This window comes from Lytechinus variegatus, chromosome 19 (genome assembly GCF_018143015.1).
Source record: "Lytechinus variegatus isolate NC3 chromosome 19, Lvar_3.0, whole genome shotgun sequence".
NCBI lineage: Eukaryota > Metazoa > Echinodermata > Echinoidea > Temnopleuroida > Toxopneustidae > Lytechinus > Lytechinus variegatus.
The window spans coordinates 15665941-15693154 of NC_054758.1; the positions used below are offsets into that span (position 1 = coordinate 15665941).

At 37.3% G+C, this 27214-nt stretch overlaps 2 protein-coding genes across 3 annotated transcripts in view; one reads left to right on the forward strand and one right to left on the reverse strand.

Annotated features, from left to right (window-relative positions):
• Positions 1–8693, forward strand: part of LOC121405965 (excitatory amino acid transporter-like) — a 73521-nt gene extending 64828 nt beyond the window's left edge. For both annotated transcript variants that reach the window (XM_041596962.1, XM_041596963.1), the window contains exons 9-12: positions 355–549; positions 1548–1682; positions 4552–4651; positions 5929–8693. In XM_041596962.1, coding sequence (XP_041452896.1) covers positions 355–549; positions 1548–1682; positions 4552–4651; positions 5929–6060 — 562 coding nt within the window. In that variant the 3' untranslated portion in view covers positions 6061–8693. The remainder of the gene's footprint in view (positions 1–354; positions 550–1547; positions 1683–4551; positions 4652–5928) is intronic.
• A 7697-nt stretch (positions 8694–16390) lies between these two features.
• Positions 16391–27214, reverse strand: part of LOC121405709 (protein-glutamine gamma-glutamyltransferase K-like) — a 33872-nt gene continuing 23048 nt past the window's right edge. The window contains exons 6-14 of the mRNA XM_041596630.1: positions 26375–26517; positions 24808–25037; positions 23908–24040; positions 23358–23430; positions 21724–21914; positions 19638–19862; positions 18960–19114; positions 18130–18323; positions 16391–17985 (exon numbers count right to left, since the gene is read on the reverse strand). Coding sequence (XP_041452564.1) covers positions 17850–17985; positions 18130–18323; positions 18960–19114; positions 19638–19862; positions 21724–21914; positions 23358–23430; positions 23908–24040; positions 24808–25037; positions 26375–26517 — 1480 coding nt within the window. The 3' untranslated portion in view covers positions 16391–17849. The remainder of the gene's footprint in view (positions 17986–18129; positions 18324–18959; positions 19115–19637; positions 19863–21723; positions 21915–23357; positions 23431–23907; positions 24041–24807; positions 25038–26374; positions 26518–27214) is intronic.

Sequence of the window (27214 nt, forward strand, 5' to 3'; positions counted from 1 at the left end):
TGCAGCTCTGCGACTCCCCCGTCGTACCATTCCTTTTCAGACGTCTAGAGGAGAGGTGTCCGGAACAAACTTTCTGTGAAATAATTTCCTGTGCCTTGCCCGATTTTGCAGCACTGTGACTACTCTGGTAAAATATGTTGCCATTGGGAGGGATTTCCAGAGCAGCCATTTATACATAATATAAGATGAGATGTAATATCTTTATTAAACTCTGTCGACCCCCGATCAGGAGTATAAGAGTCCCAACAAGAACATATTTACAATAGTGAATTTGTGCTTTCCTCAATTAAACAAAGAGAATCCCAACAAGAATATTTTTACAATAATGAATTTGTGCTTTCCCCATTGTTACAGCTCTGCGACTCTCCCAGTCACATTCCGTTGCCTCGAGGAGAATCTTGGAATCGACAAGAGGGTCACCCGATTTGTCTTGCCTATCGGAGCAACAGTGAACATGGATGGCACCGCCCTCTACGAAGCAGTAGCGACCATCTTTATCGGTCAGCTCAATGGCTACTCTTTGACCATCGGCAAAATCGTCACAATTAGGTAAGGTCACCCGTCACCCGAAAGGCGAGAGGCACCTCGTGCAAAGTCCGACCTGGATCTTTTCCCCTAGAATCCTGCGGGAAGGATTTTCATTACTGATACTCAGATTTCTTCATAGATGAAAAAACAGAGAATTCATGAAAGCTGCAATGAAATGATGCATCATGCTTTTAAAGCAGGATTTGTGCTAAAAAAACGTGGCACAGACTTATATGACTATTTTTGGTAAAGTGAATGCTTTTGGTTACTGAAGAGCATTTCATGAAAAACTTTTATGTATAAAAAAATGCAAAATATCTTAAACAAATTTGACATCAGCCAACTTGAAGGTAATTTCGAAAGTTCAGGCATGAAGTGATGCACCCTAGAAAAGTTTCTTTCATGTGTTGTTGGTGATTTTGATAACTTAAAGTTTAGTCTCCAGTTCCATCATGAAATCTTAAGTTGAAATACTTATTAGGACTGTTGCATTTAACTTTTGTATAATATTGTTTTGATTGATAATTGAAGGGAATTGATGAATTGAATTTGAACTTGAAATAGACCAAAATGCATTTTCTTTTTTTAGGAAGTGCAATGAGTAAAATGATGTGCTGTAACCCAGTGCTATTGCAGAGTGACATTGAGCTTATGAGAGTGATGAGTTAAAAGCTTTAATACATATAAGTTCTTATCTTCAGATTAAATATGACAGTGCATCTTCAGATTAAGTGAGTGGAGTGCTCAATACAATGTTTTTAAACGCTGCATACCATTAAACCGGCTTTAGCATTGCTACCTTGATCGGAAGCTCGAGCATTCAAGGAATTTCTTCCTACTGGGTACCCATTACCTAAACATGGATGGAGAATGGCAAATGAAGATAAACGCCTCGCCATAGGCAGGGATTGTTGCGATGTTATCCGATCCCTGGACCTTGTGGTTCAAAATCTGGTGACTAATCCACTGAGCCACAACACCTATATTTACATAATATGAATGGATATCTTTTTTTTCAGCTTAACAGCAACCTTAGCAAGTGTTGGAGCTGCTAGCGTACCCAGTGCAGGCCTGATTACCATGCTTTTGGTGCTCACTGCGGCAGGATTCCCTGTGGAAGATGTCAGTTTGCTCTTCACCGTAGATTGGTTCTTGTAAGTCTTCAATACTTAAGTTTTGATTGATTGATTGCATTTATTCATCCGATATAAGTTTACAATGTAATATACAGTGCGTTCCACATAAAAGGAAACCCTGTTTTCAGAGATAAATTTGACACTTATGGTAAGAGTGGGATCTCGTCTGTAGTTTTGAGACCAAAGGCTTAGCAAACCGTTCATGTATGGCAGAATTGGCGGAATTAAAATTGAGCTAAGCCAGAAACGATTTGCGCTGAAACTCACAAGTAAATCTGAATCTATTCTCATTTGAGAGATGAGTGAGATTTAACAAAGAATATGAAAGAAATGCTAAATGAGCAAATCGTCGAAGAAGCACGGTCGTCGCATCATGAACCAATCCTGTTCGATTTTTCTGCGCAACCTGATTTTGACATTCAAATTCGTCCTTCTCATGAATGCATGAGGTGCTCCATCTCATATTAGATATCAAAATTTAGAGGACTAACTGAATTTTATGGTGATTGTAAATGAAATATGATTCATTTGCATTTAAAGGGGAAAGGCATAAGCATGTCGGTTTACTTTTTTTCTGGGACGCACTGTATATATACCAATGGACATATGGCAGCGTAGGAATTACACGGGGGCGACGGGCGATTTCGCCCCCATGACAGCCCAAATCGCCCCTAAAAATTCTCAAAACCCAATGGTTTGGGGCGACTATTTATTTTAGAATCGCCCCAATAAAATACCATCGACAATGCAAAAAATACTTCACACAATTAAGTTCCCCGGCGGCGGAGCAAGCGCATCTTTTATATCGCCCTTGCCAGCTTAGTTCAAGTTCAAGTTGCAATATCCGAGCCTTCCGCAACACCGGAAGCTTCGCGATCGTAAATAAACGCGCAATGCAATATGGGATGCGGAGTACGCATAGTCTTTAGCACAGGCTTTTTAGAATTGTTGACGCACTTGCCGCATGGCTTATGTATATGTATGCGTGCACGATTAGACTGCACAGCTGGTAACGAGACCACATGCATCGTGCGGTGTAAGCAATCAGCTGGTGATTGTGACAGCTCTGCTTATCGACATCGTCGAGTCGGAGTGCGAGATGGATAAGCAGCGAAGCCATATCGTACATGTATAAATTTAAATATCTGGAAAGCTAAAATCAAGTAACTTTCAATTTACGATAAGCACAGTTTCAAATTGCCAAGTGCGTCTCTTTTTCAATAGCATGGTTTCTCCATACTTCACCATGTGCAATATCTAATGCACACATTTCCCATTTGGGATATCACAATTCTGTGATATCGTAATTTTAATTGCTCAGGAAATAAATCCCTGTTCACAGCACATAAGATTTGCAAGTCTTTTATCCTCACAGTCGCTGTCCAAAATCACTTCGCTTATAATTGTGAACTATAACTTTTTAATTTCTTTCTTGAGGAGGGGTAAATATCAGACAATAAATCATCAAACAAGGCTCAATCTAAAAAAAAAAATAGGAGGACGCCGTGCGCTTGAGTGTGGTACTTGCATGCTGTTAGCTAGCCAGTTAGAGCTCATGTTCTGTGCCAGAGCTCTGGGTGAGAATTCTATCAGTAATGGCCTAAGTGATGGTGATTTTCTGTTTCAGATAGAGTTTAGATTTCATGTTAATTTTTGAAAACTGTCAAAACACTTTATGATTTCTTCATTGTGATTAATATTTAAGTTATTAATGAATACATTTTCACCGATTTGAGACTCCCCCAGAATGAAAGGAATTTTCTGTGGAGATCTGCGTTTTCAAAATAACTTGCGAAAAACTTAAGGTACATGAACCTACAATATTATGTACATAGCCTATGGCTATGTGTCGGAATTTGAATAGACTGAGTAAGATATTGATTTCATTTCTTTAACATAATTCATATGCAATCCAAGTGCACTTCATAGTCACAATCACACACAAACACTCACCCACACCCGTGATTTTTTAAATTTATTATTTGATCTGAATTCTCTCTCTCTCTCCCTCTCTCCTTTATGTTTGTTTTATTCATTAATTTTATTTAGATTTTTTTTTTTTTTTTTTTTTTTTTTGGGGGGGGGCGGCGGGTTCATTGTTCATTAAAGAAGAAAAATAAATAAGCCCATGTGTGTGTGGTTGTAAAGGGGATGTGGAGTGAGGGTGTCAAAACACACTTAAACATTTAAATCTGATTTCTTAAATGTTTGAATAAGCCATTTGGGGTCTCGATTGGCTCAAATCTGAAGTGTGTGAAGCTGATTATTGTAAGGCCTGTAGGGCATTCCCTCACCACCAAGAGATAAAAAAATAATGTTCTGAGCTGTTAGGCGTCACAGTGAGTCTCGTAATGTCAAAAGGTAATTGCTGATATGCGATAAAAAAGTAGCCCCATGAATTTGAAAATAGCCCCAAGATATTCAGTGGTAGCCCCAATGTAAAAAAAAAGTAGCCCCTAAAAAAAAAAATTAATTCCTACCCTGACATATGGTTATCCTAGCTGACCAGCCATGACTAGTTAAGGTCTTGAGGTGGGGCTATTAGTGCTGCCAGTTCATAATCCCTTTAAAGATTAACAGTATTCAAACAATTCTTGCAGACCGAGCCTATCAAACACATTCAACATTCAGTAATATGCGCAACAAATCTATTCAACATTTAATTGAACATCTGTATAGAAGATGAGAGTAACAGACTTGACATTTGAACAACATGAAATATCATGTCAGCTATGCTCACAGCAAGTGTATTTTCTCTTTAAAAATGTTTTTAAAGATTGAATTTATAAATGAAGAGGAAAATGGAAAAGAAAAAAAAAACACTGTGATACGAAAAATGTAAGAAAGAAATAATTCAGTAAATATTTTTTTTCTTAACTTTTGACAGGGATCGTTGTCGTACATCTATCAACGTGGTTGGCGACTCGTACGGAGCGGCCATCGTGCATCATCTTTCTAGGAAAGAATTAGATGCGTTAGATCGAGAGGTAATTATATTTCGTTTTAGGGGGACTAATTAAGTTATAGTAAAAACATAACCTATATAGCCATTTTATAATTACAGTTTCCGCAAGAGCGGGTGAAGGTCATTGGTGTTAATCGGTATATAGTGGGTTTTTAATTATTGAGGTACATGTGATTATTCATGTTATTTTTAAATGTGCTTTTTATCCCATGTAAAGGGTAACAATAAAGTGTTCAGTTATATTTCGTATCGGCATGGCAACAGGTCATATGAAGCAATCAGATAAAAACTTTTTTCATTAGTATTCAATTAACATAATCTACAATGATCATGTCAATAGCTTAATAAGCAGAGATTCCTTCGTTAGATTTGAATATTGCAGATTGATATGCCAGGCAAATTTTACGCAACATCTTATTTCAAAAGATTGAAAATTAATTGAGTACCTATTCAATTGAAAAAATAGGAAGGGTCATTTACAAGCAGTTGATCTCTAGCTTATAACTAAAGGGCTTATTGTGAAATTACATAGATAAGGACGAAAGGAGGAGGGGAAGGGGGCGTTAGGGGTTTATAAAACCCCTACCCCATGGCATTAACTCCATGATTGTGATGAAAATCAGCACAAAATGTTGTTTAAGACATAGTCTCAAAGAATATATCATTCATTCTTCCCAAAACAATGTAATGTTTTTTTTTAATTAATGCAATGATAGTAAGGTTTATGCATGAATTTATTTTATTTTTGGTTCTGTAATTAGTCTTGTTAATACATTGTGTTAAGAATTTATCATAAATGTTTTCAGGGAAACAATACCCCCCCCCCATTTCATTTACATAAAGAACCCAAAAGTTTTTAAGAAAGTAGAATTATTATGCATAACTTGAGAATTTGAGGTTTGCGTTGAAATCTAATAATCGAGGGTTTTTTTTGTGTATCCCGTTCTTAACTGAAAATGACTGAGAATTTCAGTCGTGTGAGTTACCTTGTTTTTTTATTCTGGGACGCCATGTACAGTTCTCAAGATTTGATGCACAAAACATTCCAACTTTGAATGGCTTAACTTGAGATCTTCAGGTGTGCATTGAAATCCAACAAATCTTTTTTTTTGTGTATCCCTTTCTTAGGTGAACTCTATATTAATATACCTTTGATATGAACAAATTATTTGACTCTTTTGAAAAAAAATATTACGAAAATCTCGTTTGTCTGAGTTTATTTTATTTTTTTCTGGGATGCCTTTTAGAGATCTCTCCACATTTGATACACAGACTTTTCCATCTCTAAATTGTTTACAGGAAGCCGAGTTAGAGCTGGAAGCTGGAAAGGAATTGGAATACACTGCCAACGGCAAGCCTGAGATGAGAGACGGCAACGTCGTCGCCGACGTCGAGAAGAAAGACGGCGACAACTGGGAGTCTGGGTTTTAGACTACACCCCCGCAGGCCATTCATACCACTCTCGGTATAACGGCTGTTTTTTGTGTACATTTGTATTTTTCTGTTTTCATTTTTTTATATATATTATATATATCTATAGATATATATGTATATATATATATTTTGGCAAGTCTTTGAAGAATAAGGCACGTTGTTGTTTATGGTAATGAGGTTGTTTTCGAACGCATCTGTTGCGAAAATCGCCAGGTGTGAGGAAGAAGTGGCTCTGATATATAGTGTGGAAGCGGTGATCATGTGACTATTGTTGAAATTCATTGTGGGTTAAGTGCGTAGGATGATGCTTGAATGACGGGTTGGGATATGAATGGTGAAGCTAAGTTGAAAAGAAAGGAAGAGATGATAAAGGAACAGTGAAACAAGGATGGGGAGTAGAAAGGAAGATGAAGGAAAGGAGAATAAGAGAGGTGAGTGATATATATGAAAGAGAGGGAGAGAGAGGGGGGGAATAGGGGAGGGAAGGAAAGAGTCGGAGATAGGGGGAAAAAGAAGCGGACGAGAGAGTGGGAAAGAGGCAGAGAGAGCGGGAAAGAGGCAGAGAGAGCGCGAACAAGGCAGAGAGAGCAAAAAAGGCATGTGTGATTAAAAGAGAGCAAGAGAGATCAAGGAAAGGAAGTAAGGGAAAACTTCTTTTAAAAAAGATAGAAAGCATCAAGAAAGCTTATTTGACACCTTTTGTAAAATATTTTCTCAAAAGCAATGCAAATGTCAGACCTAGGAAGGTTATTTTTCTATTTCAATCTTGCGATTAACATGATTATCTCTGAATGTTGATAACAGAATCATATCAGACATTTAAATCAAGAGGCTCTGAAACCAGGTAAAAAGTATTTGATGTGGGATTTTACAAAAAATAAGCATAGGCCAATTTGACAGTAAACATCAAAGTCTGTCAGTTTTTGGACACACAATATATTTCTGTCCATTTTCCACTATGGAGTGTACAGTAAGTGGTCAAACTGATGATATCTTAATACATGTAGGTCTATGATATAGGCCCCAATAAAACAATGAAAGCTCCTTTTGAAAGAGGTTTTATTTTTTTCTAAAGTTAAAGGAATCAATTGCTTTGAGGCCACCTCACACCTTACAACCCGACTGGTCTACGGCTAGTCTGCGACTGAGTGAGAAGAGATAAATCGCAAGGTAGTTATAAGCCTCGACTCCACACACCTTGCAATCCATCCACCCTGCTGTCTGCGACTCATGCATATCATGTACCTGTCTGCGTCTAATGCGACTCTGCTGTCTGATTGGCTGGAACTTGGATTGAGGTTGTGATCATGTCAAATCCTTGATATTTTCCTTGCGTCTCTGACCGGTCTGCGACTCACGCTGACAAGAGCTGTGATGTCACATTTCCCTCCACAGTCGGGTCATTAGGTGTGTGCTGGCCTTTATCCATACCATTGTTCCGACTGACAAGTCTCTGGATCTTTTGCTTGAAAATTATCATCTCTGTCTCCTGTGTTCTTCCTCCGCTAAGGTCGGAGATCAGATGTCTTGACCCTATGAATGTCGAGATTGTTTCTTCGGGTGTCGTCAAACGTGTACTTACGTTGTATAATCGACTGAAAATCTTTCTCTGACACAACACATCAGTATTTTAGGAATGACTAATGCACAAATTGATCTGTACATTTCTATACCAGTGATTATATCCCATGTACTGATTATTCCTGAAGAATAACATTTTATTTTTCAAAGGAATACATTTTAGGAATTCATTTGTAAATATTAGTACCATCTGTAAGGTACATGTATAGATGATCTTTCCGGGCTGAAACAACGCTTGTAGGTCATTTTTATGTCGAGCAGCAAACTGTTACGGATTCGACGCACATGAGAGTATCTTGCATGCTGCAATTAAACTCTGTTTGGAAATTATTTGTGCTTTATGCATCATGGCCCATGTAGTATAAAATTGGTGGATACTTTTTACTAACATCCTGTATATTTGATGATATAAAACTGGCGGATAGATTTCTAAAACACCATCCCTCTTTCAGCTGGTCTATTTTGAGACTTGTTAGGGAGTTAGAAAATATATTTTATGCTAGCAGAAGCGAAACTCTTTTTTTTTTTTTTGGGGGGGGGTAATATTACATGCTATTTTGAATGAGAATGTGTTGATTAATTTTTGCTCTTAACACCCTTGGCAGTTGATGTCAGTTTTGGGACTAATTAACTAATTTTTTTTTTGGGGGGGGGGTCAGGATGCCTAGGTGTTTTTTAGTTTACAACTCAAATTAAAAAGGGGAACTTGAATATGATACTAACTCTCCCTTTTCTTTCACATCCATCTCTCATAATCAATATTACTCAAAATAGTGTAAATAGTGATAAGCATTATATCTTATCAGTTTTTCAACTCCGTTGTTACACGTACTTTGCAAAGTTTTCATCTTGTTGTATCTTCTATGAATTCACTTCTTGTACATTGGATATCAGTATAAAATGTGGTGATTTTGTACATCTCGTATTTTAGCCAATAATTAGTACAGGGTTTATTTTTACGGACACCAGGGCTGTAAAAAAAGTCTATCCTCCTTTTTCAAAAGACATGTATTAAAATTATTGTACTACATGCAGTGTATGGCCTGTGTTCAATCAAAAAAAATAAATACATGTAGATCTATGTCCGTTAGTTGAGCAATACCTTCCATGTGTATTTGTCTTTAGTCTTAGAAATCACCTTTCTACCTCCAAAAAGGGAGGAGAAAAAAACAAAAAGTATAATTTTTTTGTAATTTTGTAAGAGTCAAGACTTTTTTTAGCATACGGTTGGTATAAGAGTGAGTCATGTACAATTTATCAGTTGTTTTGTGAGATTGTTCTATTATTCTATGGACTCTGATTTTCCCCTTTAAATACAAAGGCCCGTATTCTGAAGTCGGGTTTAACTTAAACTCTGGTTTAAAGTTGTGGCTTAAGTATGGAAAGCCAATTGCTACATAAATCACTAATAGTAAAGATATCATAATCAGCTCATTCGGCTCTCAAATCATTTATAATTGTCTAGGAAGTATAAATAGATGATTGTCTTTACCATCGATGAATCAGGAAAGAGCACAGTAAAAAATTAGAAACATACAACTTAATAAAAATTTTGACACTTTTGGCTTCCCATAATTTTAGCACAGAGTTAGACCATGGTCTAAGTTAAACCTGAGTTCAGAATACGGGCCAAAGAGGATTCCAATTTTCTTCATGTTTTTTCTGTCTCTACCGAGGTTTGTTTTCTTTCAAGGTATTTAAAGAAAAAATGGTGGATCTGAGCCCCGTTGCATAAAAGTTGCCATTATGGTAACTCTGCCATCCTATGGTACCTTGCATGGAATCCTTGATTCTGATTGGCTGTTGATCAGCGTTACCATGGCAGTTACCATTGAATGGCAATATTAACATAATAGTACTACTTTTATGCAATGGGGACCTGGATTTCATTTAATCAACATACACATTTAGACCGTGTATCAACTTTCGGTCTCCATAAGAATGAATTTTCACTGTGGTGGGGGTTGATAGTCATTCATTCAAAATGACATCTGTGTGTGAACTAGTATCAATACTGTCAAATCATATAATGCAGTCATGATAATTATCAAGATTGTTTTCAGCACAAAATATGCATGGTGTGAAATTCATTGCTTAACCTGTTGACTGCCATACACTCTGATTACCATTAACTTTGTACATGGATTGCCTAGTTGATGTAAGTAACATGTTAAAAAAGTGTTATCTACTTCTATATATATCACTTACATAAGAAAATTATCATGCTGCCAAGATTTGTCCAGATTTTGCCATTTCCAAAAGAACCAAGCGTAGACCTCGGTCGCAATGGTTGCTATAAATTCTCATGCATGAACTTCAATGCTTGTCCGTGATAAATGAGTCAGTAAACTCTTCAAATTTACTTCATCAGTTTCAGCTGTGAAGAGTGCAATTAATGAAAATTTGTTGCTGAATGCATTCATATGCATAGAATGAATGCATTCATATGCATGGGAATGAATGCATTCATATGCATAGAATGAATGCATTCATATGCATCGAATGAATGCATTCATATGCATAGAATGAATGCATTCATATGCATAGAATGAATGCATTCATATGCATATAATGAATGCATTCATATGCATAGAATGAATGCATTCATATGCATAGAATGAATGCATTCATATGCATAGAATGAATGCATTCATATGCATATAATGAATGCATTCATATGCATAGAATGAATGCATTCATATGCATAGAATGAATGCATTCATATGCATAGAATGAATGCATTCATATGCATAGAATGAATGCATTCATATGCATCGAATGAATGCATTCATATGCATAGAATGAATGCATTCATAGAATAAATGCTTTCTCCACAGTAAAGCCATCAAAGTACCGGTCAGTTGCTCAGAAAATGTGATCATCATTCAAATATGCATTCAAGTCACTCGAAAGAATTATTTTGATTTATTTCCAGACGAAATCCACTGTACTACATCACAAAATTCTTCCAAACTGTATCCTATCGATCCAAACAAGTTAGTATTTAAGTTAGTCTTTGTATGGAGCTAGTCTTTTCTCTGTTTTGAATAAACTTTCCAGAAGAGTACATGTATATATCACTTTGGGTGGTAAGATAGAGTGAGTGTATAATCTGTACAGAATATAACCAGAATTTCAATGTTTGTATCCCTTCCATCTTACCGTGATCTGTGTACAATGATGTATTTGGTATACCGATTTGTATTTTTGCACTTGTAACTTTTGTGATACATTAACAAGATATATTATCAAAATCTAATGTGGAAAAAGTGGAACAGCTTGGATGAATGTGATGTTTTTTGTGAAGATGTTTACATTTATAAGGGCTTTTGCGTTTGGAGAAAAAAAATGGAAAGAGGGCTATTCTGTGTTTGTCTACTATAGTGGGCTGTACATATTAAAAGTTTTCATTTAAATTTTTTGAATTCAGTATGATTTTTATGAATTTTGGCAAAAGTTGCAGTTTACTTTTTTTCAGTGGATAATGCGAGATTTTCATCTCACCAAAAGATGATTTTACAAGTTCATAGATAAAAGGAAAAATCATGAAGTTTCATTTTACCAATTTTGAGGCTTTACTCTAGGACTTTCAAAAAAAATATTGGAAAGATGGAATGATTGGTAAAAGTTTAGTTTTGAGACCAAAATAAGCGATCTCGCAAGATATCATGTTATTTTCATAATTATTTTCATATTAAGCGCATCGGCGCTCCTATTGTAAATGTCTTAATTCTGTGATGGTGATGATGACTTTGAAGTATTAGCAAGAAAAAACCTGTATATTCTATGTATAAATATATTTACTCTTTAGAATACATATATAGGAACAATCTATTTACTCATATTTTTGTAAATATAAGTATGTATTGTGACTCATTGTGTTATTTTATACCACTGTTTCGTTTAATGGATAAGATAGTTTTGTGCTATTTTTTATCCAAAATGAGAAAAAGAAATCCATCCAATATATATGAAGTAGAGCGTTGTTTACAATGTGTATTACGAGCCGTATTGATGAAGTTTTAGTAATTTTGGAGATAATTGTGAAAGTTGATTTTAATGTAAGTGTTAAAAACGTACTTGACGTATCTTTATTATTAGAGCCCTTCTACTATCTGTTAAACTCCTTTGAATGAGGAAGTGGAGAACTTACTCTTTCCATTAGTGTTTTGATGATAAAATTCAGGGTTATGGTTATTGACTTTCAGAAATGTTTCCAACCAACTTGTAAGTTTGTTAGAATATGAACTAACCAACTATTTGTTTAAAACAAATTTGCATGCCAGATGATTTGTGATTAATTTTTAGCCAACAGTTTTAGGTAAAAGTTTGGGTTGGTTATTTAAAGAAAAAAATGTTCCATTTTGATCCAAGTTTGGATTTGAAGCTTTGGAAGACTGCTTGCTCTGATTTTTGATGAAACTTTAAGGCCTGACTGTCCCCTCCCAACAAATAATGATTTTTTTTAATAGATGAAGGCTGAATTATGTATTTCAAGGATCATTTGTAGGCTGAAAATTTGATTTTTAGGATAGGAAAGAAAATCATACTTTGTTCCTGTTATCTCTACTGAAAAAATATGAAGGCTGAACGTTAAGTGTAGGTTGAAAATATGCTAAGATATTGTAAGCCTTATATTATTCATATTTAATTAATTTCATTTGTATTATACCTTTGCATTAATAGTCTTTATTTTGCATTGACCAGAATTTTTAGTATTTATTTTTTCCTCCTTTCTTTTTTGAAGCCGGCAAGGAGAAGCGAAAATATTGGTAAAAGTAATTTATCATGCATCACAAATTTATTTCCTAAATCTTATCTCAGAATATTTGAGAAAAATTAAATGTGTAGCTTTACTGAATTTTTGGCATTTGTGAATGAAAAGGTCCCCCAAAATTTGATTGTTTTTAAATGAAATGACATGGATTGGTTATTCCTTGTTTTCCTTTTTTATAAATGAAAATAGAGAGAAAATTCAATTTAATGTATGTGGTATGATAGCATTTGTTGGATATTGATGATTAATGATTGTACTGTATAATGTAATGGTCAATATTGTATTGGACAATTTTTTTAATAGAAGTTATCATTTTGTATATCCCTTCATTATCCCATCAAATTAAAGGGGGCATTGACTCCCTTGATCAAAGTGAACTGTACCCATACCCGTTCACACCTGAAAAGAAATCCAGTGCAACACCCATTCGCATCGTGGTACCCTCCGAATAGGCAAGTACACGGCAAGCCATTGCTCGCGCTAGTCGCCCAGGACACTGGTAAATGGTCCGGACCGGGTAAGCATCAGTTCGCGCCAGACCACCTCTTGAGCTAGGTTTTCTTGATTTGTTTTGGAACGGGTTTAGTACGGCTACGGGTACAGCTCACTGAAAAGGTAATCCCTCGTAGTGTGAAATGGACCGTGGTATTATATCGTTCCTTTGTAATTCCAATTGGATATTCATATTCGACTGCATATTATACATAGACATACAGTGAAGGTATGGTGTAATTTGGTGGTTTGGTCTGTTTTCTCACACAAATAAATTGGGCATGTATTATGTATTTTCATTATAGCAATAAAGATAAAATGAGTTCCTATACACAATAACCCGTGTGAATACTAAAGTATGTAGAAGTGCATTTTTTTATATTGCCCGTGCACCTGTCTACTTCTCATTCTGGTGATGGGTCTCTTCCTTTCCCCCTTTCTCTCCCTCCCTTCCCCCTTCTCTCATTCCCTTCCTCTCTCCCCTTCCTTTCATCTTACCCTTCCTTCCATCTTACCCCATACCCTTCTCTGTCATTCTCTCTTTATTTCACCCCCCCCCCTCTCTTGTGTATCTGACAAGACTAGGATGGGGAGAGGGGGGTGGGAAAGGGTAAGGAGTGAGAGAGAGTGGGGATTAAAAAGAGGGTAGGGAGGTGGAGATTGGGTGATAGGGGAAGGAAAGTAGGGGAGAGGTGGTGGGGAAAGAGCTGGTTAGGTTGGGGTGGAAAGCGATGAAGGTGGGGAAGGAGTGAGGGTGTTAGAGAGATCAAATGTGGGGAGGGAGAAAGATTGGGGAGATAAGGAGAGATGAAGAGGGGGGAGAGCGATCAAGTGGGGTAGGGGAGAGAGGGTGGAGTAGGGGGAGAGAGGGTGGGGTAGGGGAGAGAGGGTGGGGTAGGGGGAGAGAGGGTGGGGTAGGGGGAGAGAGGGTGGGGTAGGGGAGAGAGGGTGGGGTAGGGGGAGAGAGGGTGGGGTAGGGGGAGAGAGGGTGGGGTAGGGGGAGAGAGGGTGGGGTAGGGGGAGAGAGGGTGGGGTAGGGGGAGAGAGGGTGGGGTAGGGGAGAGAGGGTGGGGTAGGGGAGAGAGGGTGGGGTAGGGGGAGAGAGGGTGGGGTAGGGGGAGAGAGGGTGGGGTAGGGGAGAGAGGGTGGGGTAGGGGGAGAGGGTGGGGTAGGGGGAGAGAGGGGTAATGCAACAACTCGATTACAACTATAGATGTTTGCTAATCTATAACCCATCGTATGGGAAATCATTTATTCGAGTTCATGTCGTATTCTACATTGAACAAAAAAACAATTAAATTAATACATGTACATTTCCTATCCAAGGCTTACACAAAAGAACTTTTAATTTGAGTACCTCACAATACCCTGTACAAAAAAAAAACTGTTTCCAAAAAGTACTGTAAATTCAAATAGACACATAGAGCACAAACATCAAATGCCCAGAATTAGTGGAATTGGAAAATATTAGTTCCTAGAGATACACTGAGTTGAAGCTGCATAGTGGGGGCAACCCTGTATCATATTGCAAGTTAATCTGCATAGATTTTTATACTGATAAATGTGGCAAGTAAAAGTGATATGTGTGATTGTTGTGGAATAAGCATCTTGAGAAAAAAAAAATCTAAAATGTGCAAACAAAATTATGTGAACTGTTCTTCAGCCATGGCATGGATCTCATACTCAATTCTCATTTTCACCCAATAGATGGATAGACAAATGACAATTGTCTAGTACAAGAAACCCGAAACTGATAAAATTTTGGTATTTCATATCAAAATTAAGCTTACAAACAATTCATTTTTGTTCTGTCAAAGGCATACTGAATCTGTGCGTAGAATAATGTGAGCCATTGATTATTAAAGGCACATGAGAAATCATATTAAATATGATTTCATACATGTGTAATATGTATTCCCCAGTAGAACTTGCACCCTTCCATGAATAGGTTTTAACAAGGTCTCCAAGGTATTTAAATGACTAGAAAGAAACTTATCAAATCAAATTCCCATATAGCGTACTTGTATTTTTTCAAATTTCAAGTACAGTATTTAACACAAAACATAATTTTTTCATATTTAATGCTAAATAGGTGGGATATGTGTTTATCTGTTCTCAATAATCAAAATAACTAATCTATTGAGAAAGAAAAATAAAACAGGTCAATTTTTAAAACCTACACTTAACCACAAGTATATAATTAAACAATTGATGGACAGCCTCATGAAATAACATAATGAACAATATAACTTATCCCATAATGAATACTCAGCCAGAACTTGAGCATTGTATAAAAGGAAATATTAAAATGAATTGTCTCAAAAGCTAGTGCTGCATCAGTTTGTCCAACATGCTTCTTCATTTATTGTGTGTGTGTGTATGTGCGTGCGAGGGTGTGTGTGTGTGTGTGTGTGAAACAGGCTCCTTGAGGTTTTTGACTGAGCTGTGTCTTTTACCCCAAAACCTATGATGATAAAAAAAAAACATTTGAGAAGGTGCTGGGAAATTTCAAAGGACACTAGGAAGCCCCATCTGAAAAGTCATGCACTGTATCAAATTCATGCTGACCGTTGTTATCAAAAGTTGCCTGAATAGTCGTGTGAATTCGTTCCAGAAAAATGAAAATTGTCTTTGCTTCTAAAAGCAATGTCGCTGTATCGTGAATGAGTGACTCATTTCATTCCATAGAAATTAAAAGAAAATTTATTTCAGAAATAGAAAAGGCACTCTGTACCTGATAGCATCTATGAATTTGTAGTGTATCCATTAGAAATTTATTGAATAGAAATACCGAAAGCCACTAAAGACTGTTTCCGTAGAAAAAAACGTTACTCATTCAAAAAACTAGACATAAGAGAGGAATATATATATAAACCCTACGACCCATTGAGTATTCTAGAAATCACACACTAACTTAAAGTACTGTACATTTACACAGACATTACCACATACATGGGTACCTTAAAACCCTAGACCTATCCAAAACACTAGAAATCAAATGGAAAATCTAAGGCACAATGAAATCTAATCTAAAAAGAATTCATAAATCAAGTTCATAATGACATTGGATTTACTACATCCAGACTACAATGAATTTTTGTTTGCGTGAAAAACATGAATAGACAAGTATCAGCTTATGAAGATTTCAAACAAAGATTTCAAACAAAAGTGATAACAAAAATATGCTTACCATCAATATTCATGAATCACAATCAGTAGAGAATGTGAATATCTATTCACAAAGGAATATTTTGCCTCTGATTTTATTGATTTAATGAATTGACTTGATTATTTTTGTTTGATTTAAAAGTAACAGTTGAATACAAAATAACAGAGCACTTTCCTTTTGATTAAGTATCAATAATTGCTATAATTCAATATGATAATGAAAATCTTTTGATACCTATCAAAGAGCAATTTCCTTCTTGATTTGATTTGATGTAATTATTTGTTGATTGCATGATTTTAGTTTCATGATCATAATCTTGAAAGGTACAGAACACATTTCAGTAATATTCAAGGCAATGCAAAAAATATAGATATATACTTGGGGCAAAATATCACAAGTTTCCCTTTTAAATCCTCACAAAGTCTTTGTGACCGCATAACTTTCCATGAAGTACAAAAGATAAAGTATTAAATACCTGGCCTATTTCAATATCTAATGACAATGTATAGAATTTCTGAAATTCCATGCACTTTAAAAGTGACTTTAAATAAGGACCTAGTGGTTAACCATTTCTCTCTCTTAGAAAAATAATTTTAAAAATATCGGAAAATGTTTCCAGCTGGCAAAATAAAGCATTTAACATTGAGCACAAAAGTTTCACTTCTTAAACTGATTACTTGGACATGATTCTATAATGTTGATACTGAAAAATAAATCTAACTAGTACTAGAAACATACATATAAAGAAAAAGTACCTGTTCTCAAAACCAACTTTGTTAGTCAAACATCAATGAGTCCATTTCATGAACATTCCAACTATTCTAAATCAGTACAATGTCTGATTTGTAATTCTACGACTTGGATCAATACTAACTAAATGGAAAAAATCCAAACTATTCTATTAATCACTCTCAAAAAAGTACAAGCAAATAAAATGACTGAATGTACATACAAACTGACAAAAAAATGTGAGAGTAATCTTTGGACTAATCGTTCTACTTTGACAAAATACTGCCACAACAGAATGAACGGAACGAGATCCCGAGCGTGAATAATCATTTGAAAAGCTGTTTTGACAAGCTGCTTTTCGTTTTCTCAAAAGAAAGCCGATATACCATGAACCTAGTCCTCAAGTCATGTTGAAGTTCCTTTCCAACATCCATCCCATTACACCCAGAGGTATGTTTCATGCAGCTTTCCATAACATAACTTTACGACAACAGGAGTATGGAGAGCCAAACTTAAACCCCAAACAATTGCTGAAACCTAAACAACCTGTGACCTTGTTTGTAAGGACCCAGAGGTTTGTAAGGACTTTTCATGAACTGTGAAGGCAATTTGGTGGTGATTCTTCTTAAACCTGAATATTTTGAAAGGAGGAATGCTTGTAGGCAAGGCACCAGAGGACCAAAGGTTTCACGTCCTCTTATAGGGACCTGGTAATGAGGATAATTGCCTTCCTAAAGGGGACTAGCACGCCAAGTTGGAATCGAACCTGGGTCAACAGTATTAGAAACCCCTGGTCTACCAAACTTTGCCTTTAAAAAACGGATTTAATAAAAAAAATGAACCTACTTTGAAGTTGAGCTAATGTGGTTCTACTTATTGAAAACTGTGATTGAAAACTATGATTGAGTAGCTCGCCATGGTCTTGTTGTTCATAAAGTCCTTCATAACTTCATGGATAGTTTTGTGAAACACCTGTCTGTCTGTCCCATTGATCCTATTGTGGAGTACCTGTTCACTTCAGAAATGGAGTGTTTGAACCTAGACCTCCATCATGATGTCGCCCATGACGTTGCCCATCTGCTTGGAGTCAAAGTCGACGACAAGGTGCTTCTTGCCCTTCTTCTGAGGCGGGAAGCTCATCCCGAATTTGTAGACCCCTTTTGGAGGGACATCACTGGAGGAGAGAGGAGAGAAAGAATAGAAGCATTTTATTTTACAGATGGTTAGACATTAATAGTAAATAAAGATGATTTAATAGGAGGAAATTATAATTTGTAAACAAATTTTCAGCATTACTCCTATGATCAATCAATCTTACTTTTGTCCGAGTGTCATGGACCGGCCAATGAGCGGGCACTCGATGCGGATGGTACAATTGGTGAGCGCGATGGGGAGGGGGTTGACAAACTCCGCCTCAATCTTCACCTCGTACCCAACCAACTTGGCTTCCGTCTTCATCTCCGGTGGCGTGAGGGATACCGTGTCCTGGCATACGATCAGTTGGGATGTTTCCTGGTCAAAGACAAATGAATGAAGAAAAAAAATGAGCAAACACGGTAAGCAATGGGTATAGACCAAGGATTATCTTTGTCTTGTCTTTTTGTTGATACCCACAATATAAATATTGGAAAGAACAATGGAAGACTGACTCAACCTTCTTTACTAAGATTTAAGACTGCCATGAAACCCTAAGAAATACAAATTCACAAACTTTGATTTAGCCGAATTATCAGGACTCATCTTGAAGCTGACGGAGGGTAGGTACTGTAGGTAGGATAGTTTATCCATCTATCTATCTATCTATCTACATGTACTATTCATTAATTTACCAACAAGTAAGTAGACAAACTGGCTGTAAAATAGCCTTATAAACGAACATACTGAAGCTTTTCAACATGAAATCATCGGAGTAAAATCGCATGAATGACCAGAACACTAGAACGAACCAATATAGAATAGAAACGAAAGAGACAATGGACGCTTAACATGATTGGCTGTCAAAGTAAAAAATTTAGGCTTAGTAACAGCTGTAAATTGAAGCAAAGCAACTGAAATAACGCAAGGGTTCTCGCAAAAATGGTTGTTGACGAACAAGGATTAAGCCATGTGGGATTAGACCAAGTGGCAGTATGGTTCATATCGTCTCACCTTGACTTCTCCGAAGACACAGAACTTGATGCAAGGCTGGTCAACCAGGTAGCGGCAGTAGAGGTCTGGGCCAATCGCATCGAGGGTTTGGACCGACTTGCCAGACGGAACGGTCACCTCTTTCTTCATGCTCTTCATGTTGGCTTTGCCCAAACCTTCAAAAACAAAACACCAAAAAAATGAAGGAGTTTATTCATAATAGGCAGAAAATTATTGTGTCAGATATACTCTCCTACGTTGTCTTTCACTTAACTTCACAACTTCGAATTTGACAAAATGAAGGAGTCTCACTCTTTCAAAATAAGCTAACTTTTTAATATTCCCTTTCTGAAGACCAAATTATTCTATTGCTATTCTACAGAAAACCTTCCCATGCGACTCGCCGATTTAGAATGGCTATGTCAAACGTAAGTTGGTTCCTTTTTTGTGCAACCTACCTGTTTTTCCATTTTGTAACCCTATTATATGTAATGATCTTTGTTCACCCAATCGAGTGTGGGAGGGAAGGCCTGTGGGCCATGGCCATTAAGTTGACCTATTCCCTACCCAGGCTACCTGGTTGGGTGAGAAAGAATCTAAAAACTATTTGTATATTTGCACTATTTCTCAATGTTGCATTGTACATGCTTTCTTGTTTTTGAGTAAGTGCCAAATAAAAAAAAACTTTCTGAAGATCACCTGTATAGAAACACATGTAGGCAACAACATCGAAGGAGACGGTGCGAGACACCGAGCTTTTATTGTTGACGGCCACCTTGAGTTCGATGTCGCTTCCACTGGGTGTGTCTTCGGCCAGCAAGACCTCGACCTCAACGTCGTCCTCCTTCCTGTCAGGTCTATAGGTGTTCGGTCTGGTGCCGAAAGAAACAGCTCGTTCCACGGCACTCCTCTCTTCATCACTCCCTGGTAAAAGATAAACAAAGGATCAATGTATTTACAGATAAAATATGACATCATTACCATCATCATCATCACCAATCACTACCATCATCATCATTATTATCAACATCATCACCATCATTATCATCATCACCATCACTATCATCATAATCATCATCACCATCACCCCCATCATCATCACCACCATCATCATCATCATCATGATCACCACAGTTATCATTATCTCCATCACCATCATCATCATCATCATGATCATCATCATCATCACCATCATCATCACCATCCACACCATCATCATCCTCACCATCATCATCACCACCATGATCACAGTTATCACCATCTCCATCACCATCACCATCATCACCATCATCAGGATCACTATCACCATCATCACCATCCACACCATCATCATCCTCACCATCATCATCATCGTCACCATAATCATCACCATCATCATCATCACCACTATCATCATCACCATCATCATCATCACCATCATCATCACCACCATCATCATCACCACCATCATCACCATCATCATCATCACCATCATCATCATCATCACCATCACCACCATCATCATCATCACCATCATCACCATCATCACCACCATCATCATCACCACCATCATCATCATCATCACCACCATCATCATCACCACCATCATCATCATCATCATCACTATCTCCATCATCATCATCATCATCGTCATCCCACCATCATCATCAGCATCAACATCCACACCATCATCATCATCACTATCTTCATCATCCACCCCCATCATCATCAACATCACCATCATCACAATCATCCAAGAATGTTCTAAAATTAGACTGCTTTAGAAATTGGCAGAATGTTCTTTTTGTAGACAATACTAGAAGCTGCCAGAATAGTGAATAATTACAAAAGCTGGCAATTTCTTCAAGATCATTAGATCAGATCAGAACCAGACTTGATGTCAGAGCATAGTTTATTTCCAACTGATATACATTTATCTTCTGTGGAATTATTTGCACACCATCAATGACCTGTTTGCAGTTATTTTGAGAGGGGAATTCTTAGTTCTCATCGAGATCATCAAGCTGTTTTAATGAACACTTTCAACCCACTGTTAATCATCGTCAACATCATCTTCACGGACATTTCAACTTGTTACAGTGACTCTTGTTATTCATCGTGCTTCAACATCAATTTCATCATCGCCATCATTGTGAAATTAAATTTACGGAATCTTCGCCAGCCAACTCGGATTTGTTTCAGTATCGTAACACCATAATCATCATCATCATCACCACCCTCATCACCATCATCATCACCATCACCATCATATCATCACTATCACCGTCATCATCATCATCACCATCACCATCTCATCATCACTATCACCATCATCATCACCGTCATCATCACCATCACCATCTCATCATCACTATCACCATCATCATCACCGTCATCATCACCATCACCATCTCATCATCACTATCACCATCACCATCATATCATCACTATCACTGTCATCACCATCATCACCATCATCATCATCACCATCGTCATCATCCTCATTACCATCATCATCATCATCACCATCCTCATCACCATCCTCATCACCATCATCATCATCACCAACATCACCAACATCATCACCATCATCATTATCATCATCATTGTTAACATCCTTACCATCATCATCATTACCACCACAATCATCATCATCATAATAATAATATTTCGCATATATATTGCGCTTAACACTTCGGAACGTCTCTAAGCGCTTTACAGATATATTATCATCATCATCATCACCATCAACATCATCATTATCATCATACTCATCAGTACTGTCATCATCATCATCATCATCTACCTGCTGCAAATTTGTAATGGGCGGTAACATCCTCCCTGATGTTGCCTATTTCTCTGCCTGGCTTCCTGGTACTGATCCTTACGCCAACAGCGTTGGTATCGCACCAAAGCCTTTTAAGCTCCGGGGGGCCCATGTCTTTCTTGGTTGCCAACCAGTAGATTCGGTCAGCATTGACCTCAGCAAAAGCAAACCTGTCGAGTGACAATTAATACTGAAGTATGGGTACTGACATCCATGCAATCTGATTTTTCTGCATTCAACCGAACTGTGCTACTGCACAAGTAGGCCATCGTGAGTGGTGTGCCCGATTACACCATCAAAGTCCAAGTTTCGATTCCCAGCACTCACTTTCCTTGAGCAAGGCATTTTTAAACCTACACTGCTTTTTACCATCTTTTTTTAAAACTCCACACATTGGTATTCATAATGCATATAGCATTTTTCATTTATTTGATTTATGATAAAACAGCAATGTGCTCAAGCCTTGCTCAAGGGCATAAGTGTCGTGCAGGTAATCGAACCCCTAATCCTCGGATCTGCAATCAAGGGCTGCGCCTTAGACCACTAGGCCATGGCACCTCCACCATCTTTATACATTGCATCGAATAAATGAAAATGCTATATTGATACAAACATAAGCATGTGCTCATTTTTTTTTTAAATGTGATGTGGCCCAGTGGATTAGTCTTCTGACTTTGAAACAGAGGGTTGTGGGTTCTAATCGCAGCTATGGTGTAATTTCCTTCAGCAAGATATGCATCCACATTGTGCTGCACCCAACCCAGGTGAGGTGAATGGGTACCCGGTAGGAAGATATTCCTTGAATGCTGGAGTTCCTAGGCAGCCTGCCAATCTAAGACAGGGGTAATAAACATAGCAGGGCCTAATGGGAGAACCGTTTTCAGAACTCAAATATACCTACATGTATATTATCATAATTATGCATGGAAATTGATACACATGATTCAAGACCTACTCTTGGCAAATTTCTTGGGATCCATACCTTGGGAACTTCTCTTAAAACATCTTATTTGCTGATTTCCCCTGACCCATTCGTGATAAGGCCCATCTATTACTCTGGCTAAAATTGTGTTACATTTAATTTGCAATGTTGTATTATCTGTGATTATTGGCCATCTACATGTAAATGTGGATTTTCTCCATATTCTTTGACGGCATTGCAAATAAAATGCTAAATGATTTTGTTGATTTATGAATTAATTTCTTAAATGGTAAATGAATGATAAATGAATAATCAAATGATGAATGAGTGAGTGAGTGAGTGAGTGAGCGAGTAAATGAATGAATGAAAGAATGAACTAATGAATAAATGATTAATAAATAAATAAATAATCAAACTTAAATGAAATGAATGAATAAATGAAAAAAATAAATAGATGAATAAATGCTTAATAAATGAATAATCAAACTTAATTAAAATGAATGAATAATAAATAAATAATGAATGAACAAACGAATAAATGAATGATCAAATGAATGTATGAATGAATGAATAAATAAATGAATAAATAAATGAAAAAATAAACAAATGAATGAATAAATAAATAAATTAATACATGAATGAATAAATAAATAATTAAGCAAATCAATCAATCAATCAATAAACTACTTACTTGGTATCATAGTTCATGTAGGTCAAACCTTGTCTGATTGCAGCAATTGGAGCGGGACCCATTTGGAAAAAGCCTGAATGAAGTACAATGAAAAACAATGATTTTCAAACACGCTGATGTGCACATTACTTTTTGAGGCAATTAAAAATCTAAGTTCTTTTAAAATATCTCATGTCTCACGACACAGGCGCCTCGTGGTCTAGTGGTTCTGACTCTCGCCTTTCGAATAGAGGGTCGTGGGTTTGAATCCTAACCATGGTGTGTTTTCCTTCAGCAATAAATTTATCCGCACTGTACTGCACTCGACCCAGGTGAGGTGAATGGGTACCCGGCAGAATTGATTCCTTGCATGCACTGAGCGCCGGTGATGGTAGCTCGAGCCAAAGCCGGGGTAATAATAGCAGCGCTTTGTATCCTCAGGCAAAAGGCGCTTTATAAATTCAGCTATTATTATTATGTATGCATCTGTAAATTTTAAGAAACAAAGTAGGATTTCAAAAAGTAATCTCATCGAGGTAGATTGCCGGTCAAACATAAAGAGGAAATTTACCTTCGCTACTCTCCTGTGGGGTGGCGTCGATGGCCTGCCAGCCGCCCATCAGCGGGGGAAGGTCTGGGCGGGTGAAAAACGCCTCGTTCCACACGTGGAAATTCCACACTGAATCGTCGGACATATAATCGAGCTGCATACAAAAGGAAAAGACAAAATACATTTCACAAAGGTTCTCAGAAGAGATGAATAATAGCCATTCTTTTTAAAGTGAAAAATTAACAGTAAACTGCCCTTAACTTACAAAGATTTACAAGTGATCCGATTAGTCTCAACTTTGGCAATTAATAAATGTCATGAAATATTTGCGCATTGTCTCCTTTAAAAGAAAGAGGTGCACACCAAATTGTCATGACAATGACACAAACACGATGACAAAAATGATATCTGGAATAAAAAAAGAAATTGTTGTCGATCTGTGAAATTGTGCATTAAATATGCAAACAATGTTGCTCACAAAGAAATTTCTATATTTTATTCATAAATAATTGAAAAATAATTACTGAATGAATTTTGTCATATTGGCTTGTTGTTAGAAAAGTGCGCACCATATTTTTGCAAGTTCGTGCGAACAGCAGCCAAGATTAGAATTGGGGCCATCATAGAAAAATTCTTGGTGAAATTGGGTTTTAAATATGCAACAATCGTTTCCAAAATAAATTTGCATATTTCATTCACAATAATTTTTCAAAAATACTATTTAATTTTTCTATACAAGCTTGTAGTTTGTTGTAAGAAGTGTGAGGACCTTTTTTCAACACGGTTGTGCGAACAGCAGCCGAGATTAGAATTGGGGGCTATCATAGCCCATCCCCCTACCCAAGATAATCAATAAATCTCACATCTTAATCCTTTTAGGATTAATCCTTTTAGGATTAAGTAAATGTAGGGCTTACATACCGTCTCTTTGGTCTCGGAGTCTAAAATCACATCGATCGTCATGCTGGCATCGGTGTCGTGAGCAGAGGAAAAGTTGGTCACACTTCGGCAGGGAATACCGAGACAGCGCATGGCGGTGCACAACACACCGCTGAACACCCAGCACTGGCCGTATTTCACGGGTTCACAATTCGACTTGGCGTACGCCTCATAGATAGCTGTACTGCCTGTCCACGAGGATGGACTTTTTCCTGCAAGGTTTACGAAGAATAAAGGCATGGTCACACCGCCCGAGCATTGTTGGAGCGGTCATGGAGCAGAGAGAAAAAAATCATCACCGCTCGCTCCCGTTCACCATTTTCGATTGTTTTTCTTTTGTTTTCGATTTTTTTTTTTGATTTTGTGAGCGAAATTCGACCCCCTCTCCCTACCGCTCCAACAAAACTCGGGCGGTGTGACCATGCCTTTAGATCACAAGAAAACACGTTGAATGGGATATTCAATGATTGCTGGGGAAATTTGATAGTGTAGATACAATATCTGGCTTGCACCCATTAAATAGGATTAAATATGCCATCTTATCAAGTGGGTTCCATTTTTGACCAGTATCTTCAGTATTCCTAGGTTTGTGCATAAAAATAACTTAAATGACTTTACGTCATGGATCTTTCATTTTTACTGCAAAATTTGAATGCTCAAAACTTGTTTCGTAAGTGGATCGGTATTGTCAGGTGGGCTTGATTAATGCCTGTCTAAAAAAGGGCTTACATGTATGTGAAGTGTACTGGACATGCTTGAGTATCAATGAAGATTACAATTATTATACTAAAAAAGCCTGGCAGTCACTAAATGCATTTTTGACCCAGTAGAAATTAAATATGGCATATTTCTGGCGTTCTTGGCGATGTCTTTCATTTTCTTTACCAAATTTGCTTGAAATCTACTGACAAAGATCGAATCCCGAGATTCGTCAGCCAGCGCTGAATAATCGCATGCATGCATTCACTTTAATACTAGCAAGCGAAACAAATGTAGACTTTTTCCCACGGTGCATTGCAAATTTCGGCCTGTCCGCTGCAACCAAACGCAACACACCGTAATGTGAATCACCCGAATAGGGGAAGTTAACCAAAACTATGATATGCTTTAACATTCATTCATTCGTTTATTTCCATTTTCAACACTTACAGTTTCTTCTGTACATGTTGACATATATAAATAACAAAACATATTTCAAATATTCCTGTACAAAAAATTATATTCAAGATTATTACAAATCAGGTTGGAAATGGAGGAGGCTGCTAAAAAGCGGAGCTTGTAGAGTGCAGCCTCCTCTTACCATCGTCATAGTCTCCACTCCAGGACCAGAGTAAACAGCATATCTGATCGAGCCGCGTCGCCAGCGCTGAAATATCGCATGCATGCATTCACTTTAGTACATGACCGCGCAATAAATGTAGACTTTTTCCCTTGAGGCATTGCCAATTTTGGCCTGTCCACTGCGACCAATAGAAGGCGCACCATATTTTTAATCCATTGAATTGGGGGAGTTAACCAGAAGTATGATATGCTTTTAACATTCTCTTACCATCGTCGTAGTCTCCACTCCAGTTTCCCACGAGAAGCCCCACCTTGGATGCCTTTTCATCGGTAGGCAAGTAATTGATGAGATGAGTGAACGTTCTAGAAACGACTACAGGGTCTGCACGAGACTTTGCCTTTTCCACCCATCTAAAGATTGAAGGAAAAAAATAACCATAAGGTAAAGTGTGTTGGCTCAGTTGGTAGAGCATCTGACTCATCACCAGGAGGTCTGCAGTTCAAGCCATGGCCACGTCCGACGAAACAGATGTCAATAGATCATAAGATGGAAGTTGCTACTATCCTGTTTGGCGTTCCAACGATTTAAGGAATAGTGCTCTGTCAATCTGGCAATGCACAGTGGCTGCTGGTCCCATGATCAATTGGCCAAAATGAATTTTTGGAGTATGCAGTAAGAATAATTACAATGAAGTTCGTACAGAATCCAATGAAATGAACACCAAAGTGTCTGTTTGTATAAATAAAACGCATGTGCCAAAGGATTCTGGAAGAAATTGTGTAATTGCTGAGAAATCAGCAAATAAGCACGGGATTCGGGTAGAGCGTCGGGCCCGACGCCCTAAGCAATAATTATACATTGTCCCACGTGCGCTTATCTGCGTTGGGGATCTTCGGCATGAACATTTTTCAGCGTAGATTTCAAGATTTCACAAAGTTCAGTTAAAGTAACTGTACCAGATCTAGATCCTCGATGATATACTGACAATTAAGCTTGTTTTACAGACTTTCTCATGAAATCAGTGTTTACTGCAACTACTGGAATTTCTCTTTAAAATCAATTGTTACTGTATCATGGAACAGATCCTTTGGGGTTCCACCTTAGTTG